The 26327-nt window shown below is 52.0% G+C and overlaps 1 protein-coding gene across 2 annotated transcripts; it reads left to right on the top strand.

Annotated features, from left to right (window-relative positions):
* The first annotated feature begins 6655 nt into the window (after positions 1 to 6655).
* Positions 6656 to 24761, top strand: FGR (FGR proto-oncogene, Src family tyrosine kinase). 2 transcript variants are annotated; one of them, XM_063104361.1, is made up of 13 exons: positions 6656 to 6765; positions 14089 to 14151; positions 15116 to 15342; positions 15882 to 15984; positions 16802 to 16900; positions 19912 to 20015; positions 20259 to 20408; positions 21380 to 21535; positions 21627 to 21806; positions 22349 to 22425; positions 22693 to 22846; positions 23719 to 23850; positions 23949 to 24761. In XM_063104361.1, exons 3-13 carry the CDS (start codon positions 15126 to 15128, stop codon positions 24155 to 24157), a joined length of 1581 nt encoding a protein of 526 aa, XP_062960431.1. In that variant the 5' UTR covers positions 6656 to 6765; positions 14089 to 14151; positions 15116 to 15125; the 3' UTR covers positions 24158 to 24761. The 2 variants fall into 2 exon arrangements, with proteins under 2 accessions (XP_062960431.1, XP_062960432.1); XM_063104362.1 differs by lacking the exon at positions 14089 to 14151.
* Positions 24762 to 26327: the final 1566 nt, after the last annotated feature.

Genomic DNA, 26327 nt, shown 5'->3' with positions numbered 1-26327 from the left:
TCATAAGCCCCCTGGGTGAGGTCAGTCCCCCAGAGGTGGTCCCACAGGGTCAACCTCAGCCCAGCTGCCCCGTTGTGCTGTTGTGAGACACCTGTCCTGTGGCTCCTTGGATCTGCTGATAAAAGAGCAGCTAGGACAAGGCCATGCTGCCTCTGGCCAAGGAGCACAGTGACCCAGCAGGGGATCTGGGTCATCAGAGAGCAGAGCTGGGTCCCCAGGCCAGGCTGGGTATGCCAACCTGTCCTGCTTTGAGCTTGGCCAAGCTCCACCCCCAGGCCACTCTTTTATGTGAGTGAGTGTAGGCAGAGCCTAGCAAGTCCCTGTCTATAAGAGGCTGCATGGATAGGGGTCTTAATTATAGGGTCTACAACTGGAAGGAGTTGGGTTCCAAGCCCAGCTCTGCTGTGTTACCTTGGGCAAGTCACTTTCCCTCTCTGAGCTAAAACAGCTTCCCCTCTGAAACAGATAATAAGGCTTATCTTGCCCCTTACCAGTTTGCTTCAAGGCTCCAGTGAGATAGTGGTTATAGAAGGAATCTTTCATTCAACAAATATTTATTGAACACCTACAATAGGCTAGGACTGCTTTAGACATACACATAAGGTATTTATTATTTCTCCCTGCATTGATCGGCTCATGATGAAGGGACTAGAGATCAGGGTGGATGTGCGAGAGATTCCAAAACTCCTGATCAGACCTCCCTCCCTTGTTCTTGACAGCTTTTTGTATACCTGCTATGTACAAGGTCATTTCAAAACCGTCATTTCCTTTACTCCTCATCCTAAGAATCAGATATTACTTTTCTAGTTTTATTGATGTGGTAATTAAAGCCCAGAATTTTTAAGTCACTCACCTAAGACAACACCGTTAATAACTTGTGGGTCCTCAATCTGAACCACACTGCCTTTGGCAAGGAAGGAGGTGAGAGCACCGCCACAGCACTCCTGCAAGACTGTTGGGTGATGAGCTGGGTCTGTTCCTGGGGGTTTTGGCAGGGACCTCAGCCAGTACTATCCCCGTCCCCCAGGACTCAGTCCCCAGTGCTGTAGAGAACCAAGAACCAGATTGTCTAAGTGAGACATCTGGAGGTTGAAAGGGCATCACAGGACATCTTCTCCCACCCTGTCTTTGTACAGATCAGGAAACAGAGGCCCCAGGATAGGCAGATACTTATTCAAGGTCACACAGGCTGATAGAGGCCCTGTCTCTTACTCAGGTGAAAACTTGCCTGCCCATAAAAAGCACGTGGTGCCAAAGGACCCCTGGTGGTGCAGACAAGAAGCAATCAAGGTTTAGGGAAAGGAGAGAATACTGAGCCTGGGCAAAAAAAAGAGCACAGAGGGGCCAGCAGGTGGGGGGACCTCCGGGCAAAGGCTTGGTGGTGGGAATCACCATAGAAGCCCATCCCCGCCCATACATGAGGTCAGTCCATGTGGGTGCCCCCTGCTTGCTCACCCTAGCATCTCCCGGGACCAACCATTCTGTTGTTGAGGCGTTTTCATGATTGTAGTTCTTCCTGCTCCTGAGTTGAAATTCTGCCTGCCCGAACCTCCATCCTCTAGTCAGAGTTCTGCTGTCTGGAGCCTCCAAGATGACTGTTATCCCTGGCACTAGAGCCACCAAGTGGGGGCTCTCAGAGACTTCACCTGTGGGCAACCTCCTATTTGTCTTCAGAATCCACTCAGATACTCCCTCCTCTGGGACGTTATCTCTCTCCTCCCATGCAAAGCTTATTCCTTCCTTCATTCCTGTTTTCAATCAGCATGTATTAAGCACCTACTGGGTGCCAGACACTTGCTGGTTAGATTGTGGCAAGTTATAGTGACAAAACCCCTGTCCTAGTGGAGCTTAAAATCTAGGAGGGAAAGACAAAAACACATCAGCTTATATACACAATGATAGCTGGGTCTTTCTCCCAAAAGAAATCTAACCAAAGTTTACACATTGCATTTGGCAACATCTCTCTGAAGTCTCTTATAATGTAAAAGCCACCCCCCACCCCGCCTTTTTTCTTATGACAACAACTTTTTAAAGTGACCAGTTGTCTTATGGAATGTTCCACAGTGTAGATGGATCTAATGATTCCTTCAAAATGTCATTTACCTTATTCCCCTAAACCCAGTATCTCTCATAACTGGAAGTTAGGTCTAGAGAAGGGGTTGGCAAGCTTTTTCTGTAAAAGACCAGAAAGTAAATATTTTGGCTTTGCAGGCCATACGGTCTCAGATGCAACTACTTGGCTCTGTCATTGTGGCACATGATAGCATCCATACACAATATGTAAACGGAGTATGGATGTGTTCCAATACAATTTTATTTATGGGCATTGAAATTTGGATTTAACATAATTTTCATATGTCATGAAATATTATTCTTCCTTTGATTTTTTTGAACCACTTAAAAATGTAAAAACCATTCTTAGTTCATGGGCTATGTAAACATGGGTGGAGGGCTGTATTTGGCCCATAGTTTGCCTGACCCCTTGATTGGATTTAGGTTAAGCGTCTGCGACAACAAAGAATTCTTCGTAGTGATAGTATATACTTAACAGTCATGACATGAGGAGGCACATACAGCCAGCTAGCACCAGTTATGAGGTGTCCATCAGATCTCTCCATTGAAAGGAGAGATCCTCTTTGCAAATACCAAATCATCTGTGTGAACATGCTGTTCTTTAAAACCTTTCACCTATCCCCTTACTGGCCAGCCACCAAAAAAAATTAAATAAATGAAATAAAACCTTTTGCCTAGTGGTTTTAGCATCTGCTCTGGATTGAATTTTGTCCTCGCCTCCCCCTATCCCCACCCCCACCCCCAATTCTTATGTTGAAGCCCTAACCCCTATGAGACTGTATTTGGAGATAGGACCTTTCTGAAGTAATTAAGGTTAAATGAAGTCATAAGGGTAAGACCCTGATCTCATAGGATTAGTGTCCTTATAAAAAGAGACAACAGAGAGCTTTCTCTCTCTCAGTCATGTGAAGACGCAGTGAGAAGGTGGCCATTTGCAAGCCAGGAAGAGAGCCCTTACCAGAAACTGACCCTACTGGACCTTGATCTGGGACTTCAAGCCTCCAGAACTGTAAGAAAATAAATTTCTGTTGTTTAAGCCACCCAGTCTATGGTATTTTGTTATGGCAGCACAAGCTGAATAAGACAGCATCATTGATAATTTAATTGGGATTACAAAATGGAGTTTCTCTAGTTCTCACACTTCTTCTGTGGTTATTAGCCTTCTTTCTTTCTTTCTTTCTCTCTCTCTCTCTCTCTCTCTCTCTTAAACAACAAACAAAATTTGTTTCCTCACAGTTCTGGAGACCAGGAAGTCCAAGATCAAAATGCTGGCAATGTAGGTGCCAGTCTCAGGCCTCTTCTCTTGGCTTGTAGGCAGCCACTGTCTTGCTATATGCTCACATCTAGCTGGTATTTTTCTACAAAGAAGAGCTTTCTCTCATCAACTAGTAATAAACTACAATTCCTCCTAAAAAGGCAGGATACATGCTTAATTCTCTAACGGAGGGGTTTTTTTCTTCTTTTTAAATGCAAGTTTCTAGAATATGTTTATACTCTGAGAGAATAATTCTGTGGAGAGGGAGAGAAGGATGGTGCAGGAGAGGGGGTTACAGAAGGTGTGAAGTCGTCATAAGGTGACACAATTTAGAATCCAAATGGGGAAAGGGGAAAAAGGGTAGGAAAGTGGAGGACAGAAGAAAGGGTATGAACTGATCCTCTGGGCAGAGATATAGGGCCAGTTTACTGATAAATGCACTGGAGGATTGCTGGGCCTGGTTGGTGTCCTTTTGGGTCCAGGAGTTGTCACCCTGTTTGCATAGCAGGTGGTTTTTTGCCTTTAGAGTAATAAGGTAAATGACACTCAGAGAAGGTGGATGGTTGGATTCCTGCAGGTCTGGGCTTTCCAGGCAAGTGCGAGGGTATTTTTAAAAGTTCATGGAAAGATTCACATTATCTTTTAATTCTATTTTTCCATGCACTTTTTGAAGTACCCTCATACACTGAAGGGAGAGGGAGGTGGGGTAGTGCAGGGTTTTTGCAAAGAAGCACACTGTAAAGACTGACAACAGAATCGAAAGTGGCCGAAAGCAGAAGTAAGGACAGGAGGAGCATGGTAGCCAGATGGGAAATGGATGGGAGGTCTCAGTGGGCTTGCTGGGCTTTGATTTTTGGTTTTGTTATCAGTTTTCAGAATTGTTTTAAAGAAGCACATGAGTATGAGGGGTGTAAGGATAGGAGTCTGTGGTCAGACACTGGGAGGTTTCAAAAGGCCCCTCCTGTGACCTCTTTGCCCTGTGCTCACCAGTCTCTCATGCCATATAGGGAGCAAATGCCACATTGAAGGCAAAGGCACAATTCCTATTTGAGCTTCCAACATGCAGCCTGTCACAGAGTAGTGACACAAGCTTTGAGGCTTGATTGAATGAATAAATGAATGATAGCAAACACATGGCACTTACTATGTGCCAAGCATGAGTTTAACAGCTCATTGATTTCTCTCAAGACTCCTATGAGCTGGGGTCTATTATCCTCATTTTACAGATGAGGAGACTGAGGTACAGAAAGGTGAAATAACTTGTCCAAGGTCATGGAGCTAGGAAGAGGCAGAGTTAGTCCACAAACCAGGCAGTCTGGGCCCAGAGTCTGTGTTCCTAGCCACCAGGTTATTAAGAACGAATGAATGAGAGCATGAAACCCACTTGTTTCTGTCCTGAGTAGTGCCAGGTTTCTCCTGAGGTCAGAGCCCTGATCGGGTCAAGAAAGACCCAGAGACAATAAATAATGAACAGAGAAATATGCAATTCCAGATTGTAACAGCCGTAAAGGAGACAAACCAGGTGCTGAGACCAAGAATGAGGAGACATCCTCAGAGGGGGTGGTCAGGGAAGGCTTCTGGGAGGTGGCATTCTAAGTGAAGGATAGAAAAGTCATTGATTCTTGAATTTCTTCATTCGCTCTTACCTTCAATTATTTATTTTTTCATTGGGCTTTCCTTTGTTCACCTGTTAATTCCTTTGTTCCTTGGTTAATTCATGCATTCCTATGCCCAGAGATCCTGCTACTCCGTGCCAGGCCCTGCACGGGCAGTGGAGACATCTATGAGAACCAGATCCAATCCTTGCCCTTGAGGAAAACATATCCCACACACCCATCCCCCAGAAAGCAGTGGGACACCAGGGAGAAGATGCTGAGTGGCAATCAGGGAAGGCCTCCTGAGGAGATGCCTGAGAGCCAGAACTAGAAGGAAGGCAGAGCAAGCCTGACAGACTGGGAGATCCAGACAGGGGCAGGGACCAGTCTCTTTCATCATCCCTAAGGCTGACACCTGATAGGCAATGATAAAGATTCATTTGTTTGTTAATTGAACTTGTGGACCAGTGGCCAGTCAGGGAGTGCTTGATGATGGAGGTGATGCTGCCCAGCCTGGGTGAGGCCACCCTTCCAAGTTCATGCTCTCCACTGGCTCCCTGTGTCTTCCTCCATCTCTCCTCCCATTTTCCTAGAGAAAAGCGTTCTTATCTGCATCCCACCACTCTCCGTCACCCCACAGTCACACTGGCACACACCTGAGCATGCACAAGCGTTCACACGCATCCCCACACACCCCTACCCATACATAGAAACACACCTGTCTGCATAACGTGCCCTAGTTGTTAATTCCAAAACCAAAGTCATTTTGTCATTGCCTACAATCTCAATCTCTCTCTCTCTCTCTCTGTCACACACACACACACACACACACACACACACACACACACACACACACACACACACACACACACACACACTTTGGTGTTCACACACTCTCCCTGCTTCCCCACCACAACCCAACACACAAATACTTCACCATACAGCCCTCCCACACGCCTCTTCCTCCCAGACAGGAGGGATTTTCTTGGTCCGTGGTTTAAGGCTGAGGAACTAACAGTGGTGGGAGGGAGGACCCAATCCCAGGCTGCGGAGGGGTCTGGGATGCTTTCTAATCTGAAAGACTGGAACTGCCAGAGAGGATGATACTGTTTTCTAAAACTTGTGGGGCGGTCGGGGTCGGGGGCGGGGAGGCTGACATCCCCCCCTGCGGCCTGATTCCTTTGGAAAGGGTCTTCCACTGCCTCCCCCTACAGCCCTGGACCCCCAGTGCCCGGCCCCTGAGGAAGGCAAGGCATGGTGACAGGATCCAGGGTGGCTCTGGTGACAGACAGCAGCCTGAGGTCAACTGGTTGTGAGAATTTGGGTCGGGCCAGTTCTGATCTGGTCCTCAACTTCCCTAGCTGCAAACGGAGCGGGGTGTGGCGTGGAGTGGGGTTTTGCCTATAGACAAAAGCCCCTGTGAACCTCCGTCCAGTCCAATGATTCTAAAACAGCAGGGGCTTCTGGAGGTGAGGCACCTGCCCCTTTAGAGGGGACCTTTGGGAAGCCCGTGCTGGGGGTTCAGGACGAGGGGGAGGGGCTGGGGTGTAGGGAGAGGGCCGGGACAGCCGAGCCCCGGTCACCGGGGCGGGTGGGCCTGGGATGGGGGGGCCCTCCCTCCGCGCTGCGGGCAGCTGGCCGGGGGCTGGGGCGGGACTGCGAATTCTCCCCGCCGCCTCCGCAATAAGAGAAGTCCGAGGCGGCTTCCTCCTGCCTGCCCAGAGGGGGCGGCGGTCAGAGGCGGGCAGCACCCCAGTGTTCCCCCCACGTCGGCACTCGTGGCTCCGGGCGCCCGGCTGGCTCGGCCCGGGGTCGGTGGGAAGCGGGCTCCCCTGGAGCCAGGTAGGCGGCCGCGTCCGGGGGCGCAGGGCAGGGCAGGCGGCGCCCCGCCCCCGCGCGCGAGGCCGGGAGCGGGCTGCGGGCTGTGAGCTTGAACTTGGGAGGGGAGCCGACGGCCCGAGGGGCCTCACCCCGAAAAGGGCGTCAGGAGGAAACCCGAGGAGACCTGGAGAGTGGGGCTGACAGAATTTGGGGAAAGGGCTCAAGGAATACGGACGAGCAGACTAAAGGCACCCCCAAAACGGTCCGGTGGGGAAGACGGAGGGAGCCCGCAGAGACAGAGTGACAGAATCGGGGCGGGCGGCTGAGAGAAGGGAGAGGGACTAAGATCCTAAAGGGATCTTGAGAAGAAACGGAGGAGACCTTGAGAGTGAGAATTTGGGGGGACGCTGAGGGGTCTGCAGAGGGGAACTGGGTGGGGGACTGGGGGGATCCCGGTCAGGGAGTTCGTGGAACGGGGGTCAAGGAGAACGACTTCTGGAGGACGCGGAATGTGGGGCGCGATTCCGGGGGTCCGGGAAGTCCCGCCGTCCCGAACCGACCGAAGTCGGGGTGAAGCCTGTGGCCGGCGGGGGAGGGGAGGCGGCCGCGGCTGCAGCCCCCGCGCCGGGCGGCGGGCTCCGGACGGCCGGGGGACCCCTTCCAGGCGCTAGAGGCGTGGGTCCCCGCTTCCTGGGGAAGTCCCCGCCCTCCGCAGGGACGGGCCTCTCTGGGTGCCCCCTCCCCGCCCGCAGTGGCGGTCTCGCTTCGCGTCCCCCTCAGGATCCGGGAATTGCTGCCGCCCCGACGGAAATCCTGCCTTTGACCGCGAATGCCCGGAGGGGCTGTCTCCATGGCAACGAGAGGGCGGCGAGGCGAGCCCGGCGCTAGGACACTGCTGGGCTCATTGCTGGCGCAGCCCCCGTTTGGTCCCCTCCTTTGCCCACTTTGGGTCCTCGGTCGGGGCTGGGCTGACCGACAGAAGGGCGAGGGCTCCGTGCTCAGGGGTCCTGGGCTGGTGGATCTGCAGATTCAGAGACCTGGGTTCTCGGCAACACGGGGCCCGTCATTGCTGTGTGACTGTAGGCAAGTTATGAGGGACTTCTCTGGGTCTCATTTTCCTCATTTGAACGATGGAGAGAGATTATCTCTGCGCCCATCTCCCTCCCCCCAGCCCCACCCTAAGAGAATCAGGTGCAGAAAGCAGTTTTGCTGAGTGTCCTGAAGGGCGTTAAGGGTTGTCACTGACCCGCCAGCCTCTCCTTTATCTTCTCAAAAGCATGGAGGGGGACCAGAAAGCCTGTGTGTCACTCACAGGGCCTCCAGGAACCAGCACACAGTGGGCATCTAATAAATTCATAAATGCCTGTGGATCTGTTGAGAGCCCATACTGGGGAGGTCAGCCAGGTTGAAATCTGTCCCCCACCCTCCATGGTGCCACACTCAGCTGGCTGCCCCTTGGTGTTATAGTCTCTCAGGGATCCTGAAGCCCTTGGAAACCTTCCCCCTGTGGTGGAGAGCAGGGCTCTCTTCCCACTTCACCGACGGGAAGATGGAGGTTTGGGAGTCAGTGACTGGCAGGGCCAGCAGTAGCAGCGGGTCCAGGACATCTCATCTCTGATGTGGTGGAGGAAGTAGCCAGAGCTGAGTCCTGAGTCCCCGCCTCATCCCTATCAAATCTCACATAGCCCTCTGGAGAGGGGAGTGGGTGGAGGGTGTGGGGTGCTTGGGCCTCGTGGCTAGCTCTTGCTCCCCAGTGGGCGTGAAGCTGTGAGTGAGGGTGTGTTCGTGCTTATGGTCTGGGCTTCGAGTGAAGGAGCATGAGCGGGTAAGCACATGTGTGGGTGTTCCGGTGTTCTCTGCAGCCACCTGGGGCTGATGTGGCAAAGGAAGTGGCCAGGCCTCGGGAGGCTGGGTGGGGGACCCTAAAGCTGGGGAAGGAGGAGCCAGGGCCCTTCTTGCACAGAGCAAACTGAGTTGACCTGAGGCAGGAGAAGGCAGGATACTCCCCCCCACACACACCCAAGAACCCAGGAGGGACCTTCCTGTCTGGCCACGCTATGGAAACTAGACTCCTGTTCCCTCAGCTCCCCCTGGACCACCCATGGCTCCCATCTCCTGAAAATCCTGAGTCCCAGGCCAGGTCAGACCTAAAGACCCCTGTTTGAGAGGCTGGTGGATGGGTTTTCAACAGGTGGAAAAACACTTTTCCCCCGCAAGAAGTGGAGATAACTCAGCTGATACCCTCAGGACCATGTGGAGGCTAAAACTCATGTGGCACAGATAGGCCACCCCTTCCCCCCTCCCCCACCGCACATGCCTGTCCTCACCAGGTCGTAGAGTCAGACAGGGGCATGACTTCTTAGCCCTGGGTGTTCAGGGCTGGGAGTGGTTGTGAGGCCTCAGGAAAGGATGGCGAGAGATGGAAGGAGGTTAATGAGAAGTGGGGGCCTCTACGAGGGAGATGGGAGTTCAGTCAGGTCACCGGAGCTGGGTGGGGTGGAGGGGCTCAGTGAGAGGACTGAGAGGGAGGGAGGGAGGCTCGCAGTCAGGGGGTCAGATCTGGGTGACGGAGGGGATGCAGTGAGACTGGGGGTCACCTGCAGACCTTAGACTTGCTTCCTGTCCCTCCAGCCCTGGCTTACCCCTGGCCAACCCAAAGCCCTGAGGAGAAACCGGAACTCTTGCAGGATGGTGGTTTCCTGCTGCTGCCCAGAGTCCCAGTTCCCTTCTGGTGAAATCCCCCAGGCGGCTGGGCCAGCCCGGCCTTCTCACCTCAGCCTGGGAGCTTCTCTTTCTTCTCAGCCCTGCCCAGCTCACCCCACCCCCACCCCCACTGCCCTGCCTTAGAGGAGCCTTCCTCAAGGGAAAGGAGGGAAGTGAAAGTTCACTGAACACCTACTGTATGCCTGATGCTTTCAGAGGTTTGATTTCATTTGATGCTAAGAAGCAATCCCCGTGTAAGGATTTGTATTCTTATTTTATAGGCAAATAAACTGCAGCTCAGAGAGATGAACTGACTTGCCCAATGTCTCCAGCTAGTTGTCAGGCAGGGTAGAATTTAAGCCTAAATCTGTCTCCTGATCCCACAGATACTTGGCAGGGTTTAGTGGAGGCAAAGTGCTGATATGGTTTTGGGAAGTGTAGACCTTCAGAAATGTCCAGGAGTAGAGGTGGGTAGCAGGCAGGTTCCCTGCTGGGTGGCCAGGTCCCTGCTGGGTGGCCAGCTGCCACAGGACAGGGCTGATGTGTTCAGTTGGCCAGGGGCTGGGGAGGAAATATGACATTCACCAGTCAGGGGCAGCATAATCTCTTGCTTGGGCTTTCTAGAACACAGTGCTGGGAACAGAACTCTGGACCTGAATTAGTAGTCCTGGCTTTGAATCCCCTGTCTGGCTGTGTGACCTCAGGCAAGTCACTTCCCCACTATACAGAAGAGGGAGTGGACTGATAAATGGTCCCTAGGGGCTTTTCTAGCTTTGCCGCTTGTTGTTCTCAGCCTCACTTGGCCGCTGCACCCAGCGAGACCGTATCTCCTTAAGCCCTCACAACAACTCTGCAGAGAAGGCGCAAATGCAAAACCTGAGTCTCAGAAGGCTTATGTCATTCATCCAAGTTCACAGAGCTACTAACACTACGTTCAGGTTTGGACTTCTGCTTTGATACCCATTACCTGATTTTGACTCTGATGGGTCTCTGGGAGCTGCTCCTTGTCAAGTAGATGTTGAAGAGCCATGTTCATAAACAGACCCAAGTCCCTGCAGCGCCCAGAATGCTGTGGCCATTCTTTGAGCTGCTCCCTTTTTGGAGTTAGCAGGTAGTCAGGTTCAGCGCTGAGAAAAGAGAGACCTGACTTCAGATTCAGAGATTGCCTGAGAGAGTCTGGGAAGATGACTTTCTCCCTCTGGGCTGTAACAAGGGTTTAGAGTATGTGGCACTGGCTGGGCACACTGTCAGTGCTCATTAAGAGACACACATTATAGCTTCTCCTAGGACTGCAAAACAGAACAGTGCCTCCAGTGACCTTTGGAGCCAAATCGATTGGCGTTACATTTTTAGCTTCGCTTACTCCTGGGCAAGTTACTTAACATCTCCAGTCCTCAGTTTCCTCACATGTAAAATAGGGGTAATAACAAAACCCACCTCATAGGTAGGGTCAGTAAATGAGATTATACATGGGAATTGCTTGGCATGATGCCAGGCACTGTGTAATATTTAATAATTTAGCACATTTTTACTACTGTAATCGTTATTGCCACCCAGACTTCAAGGAAGTCAAGTTACTCTCCAAAGAACTGGTGGCATGTAGTTGGGATCAGACCAAGGGAAGGATAAAGGCACCTGGGGGCTATTTTTATGCAGATGCCAGAGCAGGGAGGACCAAACCTGCTCCCTCTCTTTCTTCTGTCTCTTTAATTATCTGTCTTTGACTTTCTCTTTATCCAACCTCCTTTCTCCATTTGTTTCTGTCTGTTGCTCCTTCTCTTTACCTCTCATTTCTATCTCTGTCTCTTTTTCTCTGTTTCTTTCTGGCGTGCTGTGCTGGAGCTAGCACTGGCTCAGGGCGCACCTCTTCCTGCCCCAGCATACAGGAAATCACTTTGAATCAGCCATGGTGGGAATATTTACACCATGGAAATCAGCAAATGCTACAAATCAGGCCTTTTTTTTTTTTTTTTTTCTATTTTCTTTTTGAGAGTCCATTTACCAGCACACCACACTATGTTTCTTTTTGTCTCTGTCTCTCCCTTCTGTCTCTGTCTTTGTGTCTCTCTGGCTCTCTTGGTCTCTTTCTTTTCATCTCTCTGTATCTCTCAATCTCCAGCTCTGTCTCTGCCTCTTCTCTTTCTGTCTCTCCCCATCTCTTTCTTTCCTCTGACAAAGCCACATGAGCATGGTCACATTCAGTGTGGTCTTCTCACGGCCTTGGGCCACGCAGATGCCATCCCAACCCTTTCAGTATAGTGGACACCAGACAGCCAGGCACAGCCAGGACTTTGGTCCCCATCAAGCCTAGAGTGATAAAGCCCTGAGAGCTGCCCACCTCTGCCTACTGACCATGCTGTCAGCTCTGCCAGGGCTCTTCCTCATCCCACACAGATTTTGGCCTCCTTGTCAGAGGCTAACGGTTCTGAACTCTCCCTCTGCCATACCAGGCATGCGGAATCAGGGGCTCCCCTTGGGCTGATAGAGATACATTGTGGCAATATGTCCTTGGGTGTTATTGGAAGTGGCAACATTGTATCTGTGTGTGGACCTGCAGGGTTGTATAAGTTTGTGTCCTCCTACAGAGGAGAGATCGGTGTGAGTCTGTGTCTCAGGGCAGGCTATGTAGGGGGAGGGCTATGTATATCCGTGTGTGTCCCCATGGGGGCTCTGCATTTGTGCATCTTGCAGGAATGGCTGCAGCTGTGTGTGTCTGTAACAGGCAAAGGAAGTGGTTGAGAGCTCAGATTCTGGAGCCAAATGCCAGGATATATCATGTGTATGACCTTGGGCAAGTGTCTAAACCTCTCTGTGCCTCAGTTACCTCATCAACAGCGATAATACTTAAGTCATAGGGTTGTTGTGAGGATAAAATGAGGTAATATAGGTAAAGTGGCATGCAGTGGCTGGCACACAGTAAGTGCTATCGATTCTGTGTTTGCTATTCTCGTGCAGGGGCTGTGTGTGCGTGTGCAGATGGTTGAGGGCTGGAGGTTTGTGCATATGGGGTGTGTGCACGCTTGAAGATGTATGTGTCTGGGAATCTGTACAGAGGAGCTCGGGCTCTCTGTAGGAGGTGCTGTGTGTAGCGGAGGTAACATGCATGTATGAGAACAGATCAGAAGAGTTTTGAGAATCTGGGTGTCAGCCTTGCATACTGTTTGAGGTGTGCGTGTGTGTCTTCCTGTGAGAAGACCTTCATTCTCACCCTGTAACCCTTGTATTAGCCTTATTTTTCCCCTCATCAGTCCCTGACACCCCTTCAGCTGGGCCCTGGCTGCTCTCTCCCCTCACCTCTATTCTCTCCCCTGGACCTAACCAGACCTGCAGTGTCCTGGGGCCTTTGGGACACAGTGGTTTCACCCCAGGGGAGGGGTTTGGGGTGAAGATCTCAGCCGTGGCCTGGAGAATGGGGGCTATTTTAGAGTAGGCCTCTCACCACAGCCCACTTCACAATTCACCACATGGGTGTTGTGCACACACACCCCTGCCCCCACCAACACACATATGGCAGAACAGTTAAAATGACGGGTGAGAGGGGCTGGTGGGAATAGCATGAAAGTCAGGGCACTGATGTGACAGAAACATTGGCCAGGCAACTGGACCTGGTGGATCCAGGAAGGCCTCCTAGAAGAGGTGAGTGGTGCTGGGTAGGAAGGGCAGGACCCAGAGAGAAGAGGAGGAGGATATCCATAAGAAGAATTGGACTGGGGGTCCAGAGAGGGAATTAGGGGTCCTGATCCCCAGGACCTCTGGGCCCCTCTGGGGGAAATTTGGGTTCACTAGCGAAATTTGGCTCCACCCTACAACTCTCAAGTCCTCTCAATCTTAGGAAATCTAGCCCTCTCCCCAGCCAGTTCCTCTCTGAGTGTTGCAATGGCAGAGTTTCTAGCAAGGGTGGGGAGCCCTTGCTCAATGACCTGCCTGCCCTGCTCTTTGGAGGATATAGCTGCCATGGTGTGCATCTGGGGGGCTCCCCAAGGCTCCCTGGGCCCTTCCCTGATGTGGGAATAGGAGTAGAGCTCTGGAGGTAGGTGTCCACTTTCACTCTGCCACCAGATGTGACTCTGAGGTGGCTGGGAGCTGAGACAGTGTCTGGGAGAAGGGCTTGTTTTTAGGAGACAGTGACTGGGGGCCTATGCGTGAGCCGAGCATGGCTTGCTAGAAATCCAGTTAGAGAGATGGGTCTAACATACAAAAACATGAGTGTCCAAGTGTGTGAGTATATGTACATGTACATGTATATGTGTACACATATGTGCATATGTATATGTGTGTGTGCTGCTGTGCATCAGAGCTCGGGCTCATGTGAGAGCCTGTGTTGGCGTGTAGTGGTGTTGGCAAGCATGCTCATGCAGGCATATGCTGTGAGTGTTGTGTTTGTGTGCTGGTGTGAGTGTGTGTTCATGTGCTGGTGTGTCAGGTGGGCATGAGTGTGAGAGAGTAGGTGTGGGTGGTGTGTCCTATGTGAAGGTGGATGTGTGAGTGTGCTGGGGTGGTGGGAAGGAAAATGAAGGCAGAAGTCATGCTGGGGCAGAGCTCAGGCCTGCTGGCTTCCAGAAGAGGGCAGGAGCTGGGCAGCCGGCTGGCAGGAACACTGACAGGGCCTTCATCTTCCGTGTCCTTCTGTCTCGACCTCAGGTCTCTGGCCCCTCCCAAGGACCATGCCGCAGTCTCACTGACCCCGGAGTAGGGGCCTGAGGGGTGAGTGCAGGTGGGAGGAAGACTGAGAGCTTTCAGGGTCAGGAAACGGGGGAGTGGGGTGGCCTTCCTGGGCCCCACAACTGCTCACAGCCCCCTCCTCCTACAAAGGCCCTGTTGCTAGGTAACGGATGGGGGAGCCAGAATGAGGCAGCTTGAGAGGCCTGAGGCTGGACCCACGACAGGAAATGGCCTTGATCCCCCTCTGCAGGGAATCTCCAGGTGCAAGCACACGGCCTTCACACACACACATACACACAGATATACACACGTACTCACACATATACACACACACACAGACAGGCATGTATGCTCCCACATAGAGCTATGGACACAGTCATAGACAGACACAGAGGCACCTACTCACACAGACCTGGGTGCACAGAGATACACACACACGCACACACAGGGGCACACACAGACCCATATACGTGCTCACACGGAAACGTGTACATACTCAACGCTCATACAGACATGCACACACACAGCCAAACACATGCTCAGAGACATTTACACACTTGTATACACACAAACCTGCACATCCAAACACACATTTACAAAGACTTGCACACACACGAGCAAACTCACACATACTTATAGACACACACAGAGACACGTGCACAAGCACACTGAATGAGTCACAGAAACACAGCATATCAAATCAATAGGAAGCAAAAATATATAAGTAAACTCAACAACATCCCGATGCAGAAAACAAGGAGGGAAGAGAAGCTCCAAGGATACTCACACTCTCTCCAAATACACTAGGGCAGCTGGGAGCAGACCCAACTGTGGCCCTGCCCTACCATTATCGCTCAATAGGGAGGACCCCTGATCCAGGCCCAAGAGGGGAAGCTGCATGCCTGTATGCGTGTGTGTATGTGTGTGTGAACACACGTGAATATGTGCACAGGGTGGTGCACCTGGCAGGGACCCCTGAATGAGGCATGTCCCTATTCTGTACCAGGGTACCTGGAATGGGCTGTGTGTTCTGCAAGAAGGTGGAGCCGGGGACCAAGGAGGATGCTGGCCTGGAAGGGGAGTTCAGGGGCTATGGGGCTGCAGACCGCTATGTCCCTGACCCTACTCAGGCCCGGCCTGCGCCCCCCTTTGCCCACATCCCCAACTACAACAACTTCTGCCCTCAACCTACCAGCCCCAACTTCCTCAGTGGTGGCACCAGAGGCATCTCAGGTGAGTCCAGTGGGCTGGAGGCAGGCACTGCCTGGATCCTGGGAGAAAGTGGGGAAAGGGGAGGTGTGGACTTGTCCCTAGGAGCCTCCAGTATGATGTGGAAGACACAGTCCTGCTTTCAAGATCACACAGTCTGGGGGAGTATGTACAGTCCTAGCCTCAGAAACCTCAGTCTGAGAGGGAGCTACAGCTCTGTTCTCAGTCTGAGGGGAGCCCTGGTGACAGATGCAAGTAGTACAGAGAACCCTCTTGCCCTCTTAGGTGCCACTTCCCAGGTGGGAAGTCTTCTTGATGAGGAAGAGGAGAGTGGGCAACATGGGGACTCCCCAGGGTGGGAGGGATGGGCTTGAAGGTGTGTGTCCTGAATCCATGGGGGGGTCAAAGTATGATGCCCAATCAGAAATCCATCGGACTGTTAAAGGCCTCTGGGAACCTGCAGCAGCAGGGAGGCACAGTGCCTGGCTGGGAAACAGAGATCTGGGGCCCCCTTGGGGCCCCTGTCCCGTGCCCTACTCTGCTGAGTAGCCCTGGCTCTGCAGGGACTGGGGTGACCCTGTTCATCGCACTGTATGACTATGAGGCCCGGACAGAGGACGACCTCACCTTCACCAAGGGCGAGAAGTTGCACATCCTGAACAACACGTAAGTAACCAGGCCATTTAGCTCAGGGAATAACCTGGGCTGGGAGCAGGACTCAGAGAGGAGTCTTACCTAGTCCCTGTCCTCAGAAGGCTCCAGCCTAGTTGGGGACACATATAGATGACAATGAAAACCCTGGGTGATTGCTACTATGTAGGGGGAGCATGAGGTACTATGGGCACAGAAAGAACATCAAACACGGTCCCCAGGTTAATGGTGATCAGGGCAGGCTTCCAGAAGGAGGTGATTTGTAAGCTGAGACTAGAAAAATAAACAGTGAAGGAAGAGCTGAGAAAAGAGGAAGAGAGAGTGAGAGAAAATGAGAATAAATGATGGCTTCTAGAAACAACCATGTGGTTCAGTCTAGGTGGATGATAAAGCATGAGATACACAACAGAGAGAACAGAGGCTGAAGAGGTGAGCAGAGACAGATTCTGCAAGGCTTTTTAAGCCCTGTTGAGGAGTCTGGATTTTATCATGAAGGAAATATGTAGCCATTGGGGGATTTTCAGTGGGGAAGTGACTTAGTCAGCTGACCACTGTATCCCCAAACCCCAGCCCAGTGAGGAGCAAGAGGAAGAAGCCAGGAGGCCCAGATGTCCCCAAACATTCCTTCTGCAGGGAGAGCCATCCTGGAGCAGCTGTAGTGGCTGGGGGCAGAGCAGACAAAAGCTCTTGGGGGAAGGGGGTGTGTATCCAAGGTCAGGGGTTGGTAGGGCCAGGCTACCTGATCCTCTGTGTGGCTCTGCTTGTCCCCAGGGTGTCCTAGGGACTGGGGTTGCCACTGACCACCCCCCCACCCCCCGTTCTGTGCCTGCAGTGAAGGTGACTGGTGGGAGGCTCGGTCCCTCAGCTCCGGACAATCTGGCTACATTCCCAGCAACTATGTGGCCCCTGTGGACTCCATCCAGGCTGAAGAGTGAGTGGGCATTGGGGTGAGGCCAGCCCTATGGATAGGACCCTGAAGTCCAGATTCCAAGGCCACCTCTTGGACAAATCATTGTTCCACTCTGAGTCTGTCTCCTTATCTTTAATTTTGTAAAGTCATTGTGAGAATAAAAGAAGATAACGATGATGATAATAAGTACTATATAGCATGTACTCTAGGCTGGGCACTATTCAAAGTGCTTCCTGTGCATTAATGGAGTTAGAAACTATCATTATCCTGTTTTACAAATGGAGAAGCTGAGGCTCCGAGACAGTAAATATCCCGCCCAAGTTCACATGGCTAGTAAGTGGTGGAGCTGGCATAATAAACCCGGATAGTCTGGCTGAGTTTGTGAGGCATTACACATATTGTCTCTCAGTGATAACAGCAGTGTACAGGCTTTTAAAAGTTGCACAGTGCTAAGCAAATGCAAGCGAGTATTACTTAGAATTAATTATTTTAAGGAGGCAGAGGATTACTATTCATAAAGTACCTTTCTTTATATATATGAGACACTACAACAGGTACTCCACTTACCTTGATTCTATTTTTTTTTTTTTTTTTGGTGGCTGGCCAGTAGGGTGATTCATTTAATTCTCACAATAACATTATTGATATCATTATTGCCCCCATTTTACAGATGAGGAAACTGAGGTTCATTAAAGCTTTTAAAAATCTATCCTCACCTATACCATACATATTTGAGAAAAGAAGAGATTGAAGAGACTTTGCAGAGTGGGAATCACTGGGACTTGGTGACTGATTTACTGTTGGGCTGTGGGGAGTGGGAGAATCAAGAGTGATTCAGAGTCTTCTTGAAGAACTGACTGGGGGATGGTACCATTTGCTAAGGTGGGAAACACAGGAGCAGGTACAGGTACATGGAGGGGACTTGTTGGATCGAGGTTTGTGGAGATGGACACCCAGGTGGAGGAGGTTACCAGCAATTAGATTTGGTTGTGCTTTGTATGAGAGGTGCCCAGCCCATGCCATGCCATGCCCTTGAAGTGGCCCAGAGGAAAGGGCACCTTTTCCTAACAGACACTAAGACTTCTTAGTTTGTTTGCTGTGGCACTTGGGCTGAGGTGGAAATTTGAGACTGTCAGAACAGAGATGATCATGGAAGCTGCATAGGAGGGTAAAAGAAGACAGGAGGATTGGCCCTAGGACTCAACAGTGGGGAAAGCAGCCCTTGAAGGAGAAGGAGCCATTGGAGAAGTGAGGAAAAGCAGGCCAGGCCAAGTCAGAACCGTCCAGAGGGCGGGGGTGACTTTGGTGAGACATCTCTCTTTGTGAAGTGGTGGCAGAGGCCACACAGCAGAGCCTAGGAGGGAGTGGGAGGTGAGGAAGTGGAGACCCAAGTGTGAAGCGCTTTTTCAAGTGCAGAGAAGGTGAGAAGATACAGCAGGATGTTGTTGGCAAGAAAGGATTTAGAATTGTTTCCTTTGGGGAAGGAAGACGTGGGCATGTTTAGCAGTTCATAGGATGGAGAAGCTGCAAGTGGGAGCTGCCCCATGGGGTGGGGAGTGGGGGGTCCCTGAGCAGAGAGGAGTGGGCAGGGTCCAGAGCTCAAGTGGGTTGAGGCCGTAGTCTGGGGAGGGTGGTAGGGGGCAGGAAGGGAAGGTGGGGTAAAGATGCCGAGGGCGGCAGCCTTGGGGAGGTTCGTGCTTGTGTCCACATCTTGGGGGCAGCGTCAAGAAGATCTGGAAGGTGCTCAGTGCAGTTTTGTGGTTAAGTGTAGAGTCATGGCTAAGAGCACAGGCCCTGGAGCAGACAGCTTGGGTTCCTATTCCGGCAACACAGTTTAAGAGCCTGTGGCCTCCGGCAAGTTGCTTAACCACTAGGTATTTCAATTTCTTCATCTGTCTAATGGAAGTTAATTCATAGTATCTACCTCACAACGTTATTAGGAGAATTAAGTGAATACATATGTATTAAAGCAGAGCCTACCACAAAATAAATGTTATTATTATATTGATTATTAAGGAAGTAGATAATGTTGTGAGTGTGAGTGGGGGCAGGACTTTGAAAAAATTTGGGAATACGTCCTATCTACACAGTCCTTCAGCAGTTCCTCCTTCCATCTCCTGCCTGCCCTCCTGGATACACCACTTGCCAATGCTGTTCCCTGTTCCCCCAAACTGTGCCTAATACCCAAGTGTGGACTGAGACTTCCACCTCCCTTCATTTGAAAACTACACTCCTTTTAATTCAGCCCGAGATGAGCACAGGCCAATTTAGTGGTCAAATGACATCTGAGTCTTCTACGGCACTTGTGGTCACTTCAACAGCCCCGTGTACTTGCACAGTTGTTTCTGGGCTGCAATTCAATCCCAGAAAGAATCCCCAAGAGAGAGCAGGAATGGTTGAGGCCTGAGGTGGAAGATGAAACTTAGGATAACTTCTAAATTTAAGAGAGTGGAGGAAAAGCAGCAATCAGAACTGGGCAGGAACAGTCAGAAAGAGGAGAGAGAAGCAGGAGAGGGTGGTGTTCTGGAGGCCAAAGGAGGAAAGGGTTCGGAGGTGGGATGGGTCCAGGGATCTCAGTGATTGCCTGGGTGGTGGGAAAAGAAGTAGGGTGAGCAGCCCAGGATTTTATGTAGAGCTCCTCTGCCAGCCCTGTGGGCAGGCCCCTTCCCTCTCTGAACCTCAAGTTCCTCATCTGTAAAATGAGTGTGTGAAGGGTCTCTAGTGAGATGGACTAAGGGACCCGTGACACCATGATGAGGTCACTGGTGACTGGGGTTCTAGCGATTTGAATTCAAGAGAAACCCAAAGAGTAGAACGGAGAAAACTAACCTCTATTGGGCACCTGTTGTGTGCCAGGCACTTTACAACTCCCTTCTGTGTGACCCTCAAGACCAGGGTGTGAACCAGGTGTGTGAGCCCCATTTTATATGTGAGGAAATTGAGTTTTGGCTTGTGTGGTGACTGCCCACCTCAAAAGGCTGAGTTGGGGTTTGAACGAAGTGTGCCTGACTCTCACCTGCCCTTCCCCACAGGTGGTACTTTGGAAAGATCGGGAGGAAGGATGCAGAGAGGCAGCTGCTCTCTCCAGGCAACCCCCAGGGGGCCTTTCTCATTCGGGAGAGTGAGACCACCAAAGGTGGGGGTGGCGCCATGCACCACAGTGACTGGGAGGCTGAGCCATTAGGGTGGGGCTAGGAGGGTAGGGTAGTGCTTGGGTCAGGGCTAAGACTGGAGCAAGCTTTGAGAGATAGACCTAAGACTGGGGCTGGGTTCTAGGGATGTAGCCATCCTACTGAGAGTCCCCAGTCTTTAGGGCCTCTTTTTGCTCCCAGACTGGGGGAGAGGAGGACAGCAGACCTAAAGTGACCCTTCCCCACAGGTGCCTACTCCCTGTCCATCCGTGATTGGGACCATACCAGAGGCGATCACGTGAAGCATTACAAGATCCGCAAACTGGACACGGGTGGCTACTACATCACCACGCGGGCCCAGTTTGACTCGGTGCAGGAGCTGGTGCAGCACTACATGGGTGAGGGTGGGAGCTTCAGATCCCTGAACAAACCCATCGATGCGTTGTCCGGAAGGGGAGACTGAGGCCTAGAGAACAGAAGGGTCTCCCAAAGTGGTTAGTGGCCAGTCCAGGACTAGAACTCAAGTATGGGGACTCCTGGTCCGGGATCTTGCTCTATGGGATTAGAGAGGAAACTGAGGCAAGTGGCCCTCCATGTCCAAGCAGCACCCCCTAATGCCCAAGCAGTGAATTGGCCGGTTTCTGCCTCAAGGCCTGAATCTGTGGAAACGTTATTCTTTGTGCTGTCTTGAAGGCACCACCAAGGCACCAGGACTGCCCTGTGGGCAGGCAGGGAGCCACCATCACAGGGTCCTGAGCAGGGGGTGACAGAGGCTGGTCTGCACTTTGGTGAGAAACTCTGGTTGCTGGGAGGAGCTTGGATGCTGGGGGGCAAGGAAGAATGAGGGGTCCATTAGGTGTCAGTGGCCATTGCCCAGGTGAGATGTGATGGTGGCCGGACTAAATCAGGGGCAGTGGAGTAAAGGACAAGCAGAGGATTCTGAAGCTGGGTAAGAGGCAGAATAGGCCTGACTTGATGAAGGGTTTGCCTTGGGGTTGAGGGGAAGGTGGGAGTCATTGCCCAGGTTTCTGCCTTGATTGGTTAGGCCAAGGATGAGGTCCATGTCCACCCCTTTGCCTGGAATCCCCAATCCCATTTCCACCTGTCAGAATCCTACCTTATCCTTCAAGGCCCAGCTGAAGGCTGCCTCCTATGGGAAGTCCCCCAGTCCTTACAGGGTTCATCTTTCCCTCTGGGTGACACTCCCCTTCCAGTGGGCCCGGTTGCCTTCCTTTCTGATCTGTGACCTCCCCTGGGGCCTAACACCTTATAACTGATCTTGGGGTCTGGTGCCGGGGCTCTGGTGGGATGAGGAGGGGGGGGCATCCTGGCCCACCTGTGACCTCCTGCCCCCACCCCCGTCCCCCAGAGGTGAATGACGGGCTGTGCCACCTGCTCACGGTGGCCTGCACCACCACCAAGCCGCAGACGCTGGGCCTGGCCAAGGACGCCTGGGAGATCAGCCGCAGCTCCATCGCGCTCGAGCGCCGGCTGGGCAGCGGCTGCTTCGGGGATGTGTGGCTAGGTGCGGAGGGGCAGGGGTCCGGGGCCAGAGTCCGGGGCGAGGGCCGGGGCTGGCGGGAAGTGGGTGCTAATGAGACGCGACCGCCGGGCAGGCACGTGGAACGCCAGCACTAAGGTGGCAGTGAAGACCTTGAAGCCGGGCACCATGTCCCCGAAGGCCTTCCTGGAGGAGGCGCAGATCATGAAGCTGCTGCGGCACGACAAGCTGGTGCAGCTGTACGCCGTGGTGTCCGAGGAGCCGATCTACATCGTGACCGAGTTCTTGTGCCACGGTGAGGGGCGGGGACAGGAGGCTGAGTCTGGGCGTGCAGGATTGAGGGCGAAGTTAAGGTGGGTGTCTCCGGAGGTGGGACCTGGGCCACGATCTGTGAGGGGACGAGGGACAACGGGTAGAGTCCTAGAATCCTAGTAACAGGTCGGAATGAATGAAAGACTGAGAGTGTCGGGAGGGGGGGCGGGGCCGAGTTAGAGGAGGCGGGGTCTGCTGGCGGGTGGGGCTGGGGTCAACGAAGGCAGGGTGTGTGATGAGGGGGGTTTGCGGCGGAGTCTGAGTGGGGCGTGTCCTGGGGACCGAGGAAGAGAAGCCCCGAGATGGGAGCAGAGTGGTGTCTGGGAGCAGGGTCTGGGAGAGATTCATTGATGGGTTGGGGCATGCGGTGGGATCCTAAGTGGGGTGCGAATCTAGGTGAGAAGGTAGAACCAGGGGGTGGGGTCAAGCTAAATTAGACGGTTCAAGATAGGGACTAAGGAGAGAGAAGCGGTCCTGGAGCTGGAGGTAAGGTCTTGCTGCTGATTTTCTGGCTTCTCTCCCCAGGGAGCTTGCTGGAGTTCCTCAAGGACCGGGAGGGCCAGGATTTGAGGCTGCCCCAGCTGGTGGACATGGCAGCCCAGGTAAACTGGGACAGCAGCCTTTATCTCCTAGACCTCCCTCCTATTAACGTTCCACAAATCTCTGTGCTTTTCAACACGTAGCCTACCCTGGAAGTGCGGCCCGCCCACTGTAGCAGCTGTGCTACCTGAGGCAGGGCACTGCTTCCCTCCGAGTCTCAGTCTCCCTACCTGGAAAGTGGGTTTTTCAAATGGTCCCTCGCCTCTCACCCAGGCCATGGTGCTGTGAGTCCCCATGAGCTCCCATGTCTCCACACCTTGACTCCCCAGGTAGCCGAGGGCATGGCCTACATGGAGCGTATGAACTACATCCACCGCGATCTGAGGGCAGCCAACATCTTGGTGGGGGAGCGGCTGGTGTGCAAGATCGCTGACTTCGGCCTGGCCCGCCTCATCGAGGATGACGAGTACAACCCCCGGCAAGGTGCCCTGCCTCACCCCACCTCCCAAGAGCTCCCCATATACTCAGGGGCTGCCATGGAGTCCCACCTACTCAGGAATCCTTCCCCAACCCAGATCATCCAGGACACCCGCAACCTGATTCTGGGTTCAAATCCCAGCTCAGCCATTTACCAGCCATGTGGCCTTGGGCAGGTCACCTAAGCTCTGTGACCTGCTTTTTCTTATTCGTAAAATGAAAGTATTCACACAACAATAAGTCAACGGATATTTACCAAATACCTACTATTTGCTGGGACTGCTATAATTCTTAAGTGAGAGACAATAGAGTGCAATAATATGAACTCTTTAGCTAGAATGTCTGGATGTGAATCCCAGCCACTTATTACCTGTGTGACCTGTGCAAGTTACTTAACTACTCGGTGCCTCTTTTCCTCATCTGTAAAATGAGGGTAATAATAGTATCTACCTCATGGGGTTTGTGTGAGGTGTAAATGAGTTAATGCAAGCGTGTCACTTAAAACAGTGCCTGCAACATAGTAAAGGCTATACATGTACTAGCTGTTATTATTATGAGAATTATTACTATGTTTGGAAAGTGCCCAGCACTATATTAGACACATAGTAGGTGCTGACTAGATACCAGGTCCTTTCTGCCAGAGGGCCTCTGTGTTCAGGGTCCCCAATCTAAAGTCCCCATTCTCCAGGCTGGCCAGTTATCTTAGCTGGTTGAGAGTGCAGTGTTGATAACACCAAGGTCAAGGTTTCGGATCCCCATACTGGCCAGCCGACCAAAAAAAAAGAAAGAAAGAAAAAGAAAAAAAGGTCCCATTCTCTTACTCCAGCTGTTCCCAAGGACCCCCTCATTAATTCTCCCTTCTCCCCCAACCTCTCCAGGGGCCAAGTTCCCCATCAAGTGGACAGCCCCAGAGGCTGCCCTCTTTGGCAGATTCACCATCAAGTCAGATGTGTGGTCCTTTGGGATCCTGCTCACTGAACTCATCAGCAAAGGCCGAGTCCCCTACCCAGGTTTGTGGGGGGCGGGGGTGGTCATGGGGAAGGGCTATCTCCTGGCTGCCCCTTTGGGAAGGGCTAGACCCCCTGACTGATGGAGCCCCACTTCTCAGGCATGAATAACCGGGAAGTGTTGGAACAGGTGGAGCATGGCTACCACATGCCATGCCCCCCAGGCTGCCCAGCGTCCCTATACGAGGCCATGGAACTGACCTGGCATCTGGATCCCGAGGAGAGGCCTACCTTCGAGTACCTGCAGTCCTTCTTGGAGGACTACTTCACCTCCACAGAACCACAGTACCAGCCTGGCGATCAGACATAGCCTGTTCAGGCATCAACCACCTCTCTGGGGGTGCCCATCAACTGTTTCCAATCCCCAGGGCTCTGGGCCCAAAGCCCCCGGGCTTGGCACCCTATAGAGTTCTAGCATGTCAGAGGAGGCAGGATGCTCTTACACCATCTATGGCAACCTGCTCATTTTACAGATAGGACAAATGGAGGCTTAGAGTTCATCCCTCACCCACTTTGGCCTCAAGCACTATTTCTCCCCTTCCCACTTAGGCCCCAACATGCCTACAGTCTCTCCCCTCCACTTCCAAAATGCTCAGACCTTGTCTAGTTATTTATAAAATTGTATATCTCTTCCTTCACTTATCTCCTATCCCTGCTTTCCTACCCTCCTGTCATTCCACTCTGGTCTTTGCCCCAAGAACTTACCTTCTACTCTCAATTCCCTTGTGCTTGTAAGTTACAAAGACAGGGAAAGTCCTTGCTAAACCCCTTTCCTGCTGGGTGGATGTTGTGTTCAGGACTGGGGTTCAGGCCCATGTTTGGGAAAGTTGCTGAGGGCTCACCAGCAACAGTCAACAGTGTGTGTGTGTTTACTGATTTTATAAATAAGGAAAATGACAATATAAATTCTTGAGCCATGAAAATCCCCTAAACCTTTCTTGGGGAGGGATGGTGGTCAGTGGGGGACGAATGGGACAGGTTTGGCTTTTGGGAGCAGGAGGGGAAGGTGAGAGAGTGCCTGATGACTACCAAACAAGGCACCGAGATGTAGAGTTTTAGGATACTCAAAAGTTCCACTGCTCATTCCCATGTGAGTTTAGGATGAGTTCAGAGAAGGATACAGAAGACAGGCAGCTGGAGATAGATCAAAATGTCCCCTCCATTACTGATGCTGCTTTTAATCTGTACACAACGCATTTGCTAATTCTTTACCTGGTTTCAGCAGATTTACCACTTCCTATAGGCACAATGGGACAACCTTAGGCCTCCCTCGACAAGGATAGGGGAGAAGAACGTAGTGGACCCTCTGTAGCTGTCAGACTCCCCAAAAGAAGACAGAAGGGAGGGAGGGAAGAACCCTGAGAGTTAGTCTAGCTCATCGGATCTGCCCCCAAGGGAGCTTTTGGAGAGGCTTGGAGGTAGTTTTTTTTTGTCACAGTGACCAGGGGCTCCTGCTGGCATTTAGTGGGCTGGGGTCAGGGATGCTAAACAACTTGCAATGCACCTGTGGGATGATGAATTGTCCCACCCTTTACTTCCCCCTTTGAGAAACTCTGAAAACTGATGTGTCTCCATGAGGAAACAAGAGGAGCAGGGAATAAGGATTCCCACCTCTCCCATTGGGAAATGGTTATTGACCCCTTGATTTACTAAGGGGATGGACAGGGAAGGAGTCTGGGAGCTGGCAAGTAATTACTCTTGCAATTGGCAAATAATTACTAAGCATTGTCTCTGTGAACAGCCCTTCACTAAGCAGGACCCTGGCAACACAAACACGAATAAGACCTGTCCCTGCCCGAGAGGAGTACACAGTCAGGCTGGGGGGAAATAATAGTAATAAGAGTAACTCATCTGCTGAATAGCAGATGTGTTCACATCCATCTTTTCATTTAATCCAGTCCTGAGCCTGGTTCTATGATTAGCTCCATTTGTTGATGAGAACACTGAGGCTCAGGGTTACATGATTTACTAAAGTCACGTGTGTGACAGAGATGGGATTTGAACCCAGGTCATACACCAAAGCCCATATTCTTTCCACTAGACCTCATTGCCTCTAGGCTTTGGGAAGAGAGCATATCTGTCCTCTCTGTGTGTGTGTGTGTGTGTGTGTGTGTGTGTGTGAGAGAGAGAGAGAGAGAGAGAAAGAGATCTTCCTCCCTCTAGTTATTGGTAGAAATATTACTGGAAATTTCCCCAAGTTGAGTGGCTGAAAGGAAAGGGGGACAAAGCAGTCAATGCAGATTGAGAGTACCCCATGCCCATGCCCAGCCCTGTGCTGGGAGTTGTTGAATGGTACAATAAGATGGAGAGAAGCCAAGTGGCTGATCAGAGAGGTTGTCATAGGGGTGGGAGCCTTAGCTCTGCAGACAAAGTCTCAGGGGCCAAGTCTTCCTTGGGCCACAGTCTCTGGCCAAAGAAACTCACAATAGCCTGATGTATAAGCAGAGGCCAGTGTTTCTACCTGCCATGGAGTAAGCAGA

Source organism: Cynocephalus volans, chromosome 8 (assembly GCF_027409185.1).
Source record: "Cynocephalus volans isolate mCynVol1 chromosome 8, mCynVol1.pri, whole genome shotgun sequence".
In the NCBI taxonomy this organism is placed as follows: Eukaryota; Metazoa; Chordata; class Mammalia; order Dermoptera; family Cynocephalidae; genus Cynocephalus; species Cynocephalus volans.
Note: the sequence above shows the minus strand (reverse complement) of the source record. Positions and strands in the feature narration are given on the sequence as shown.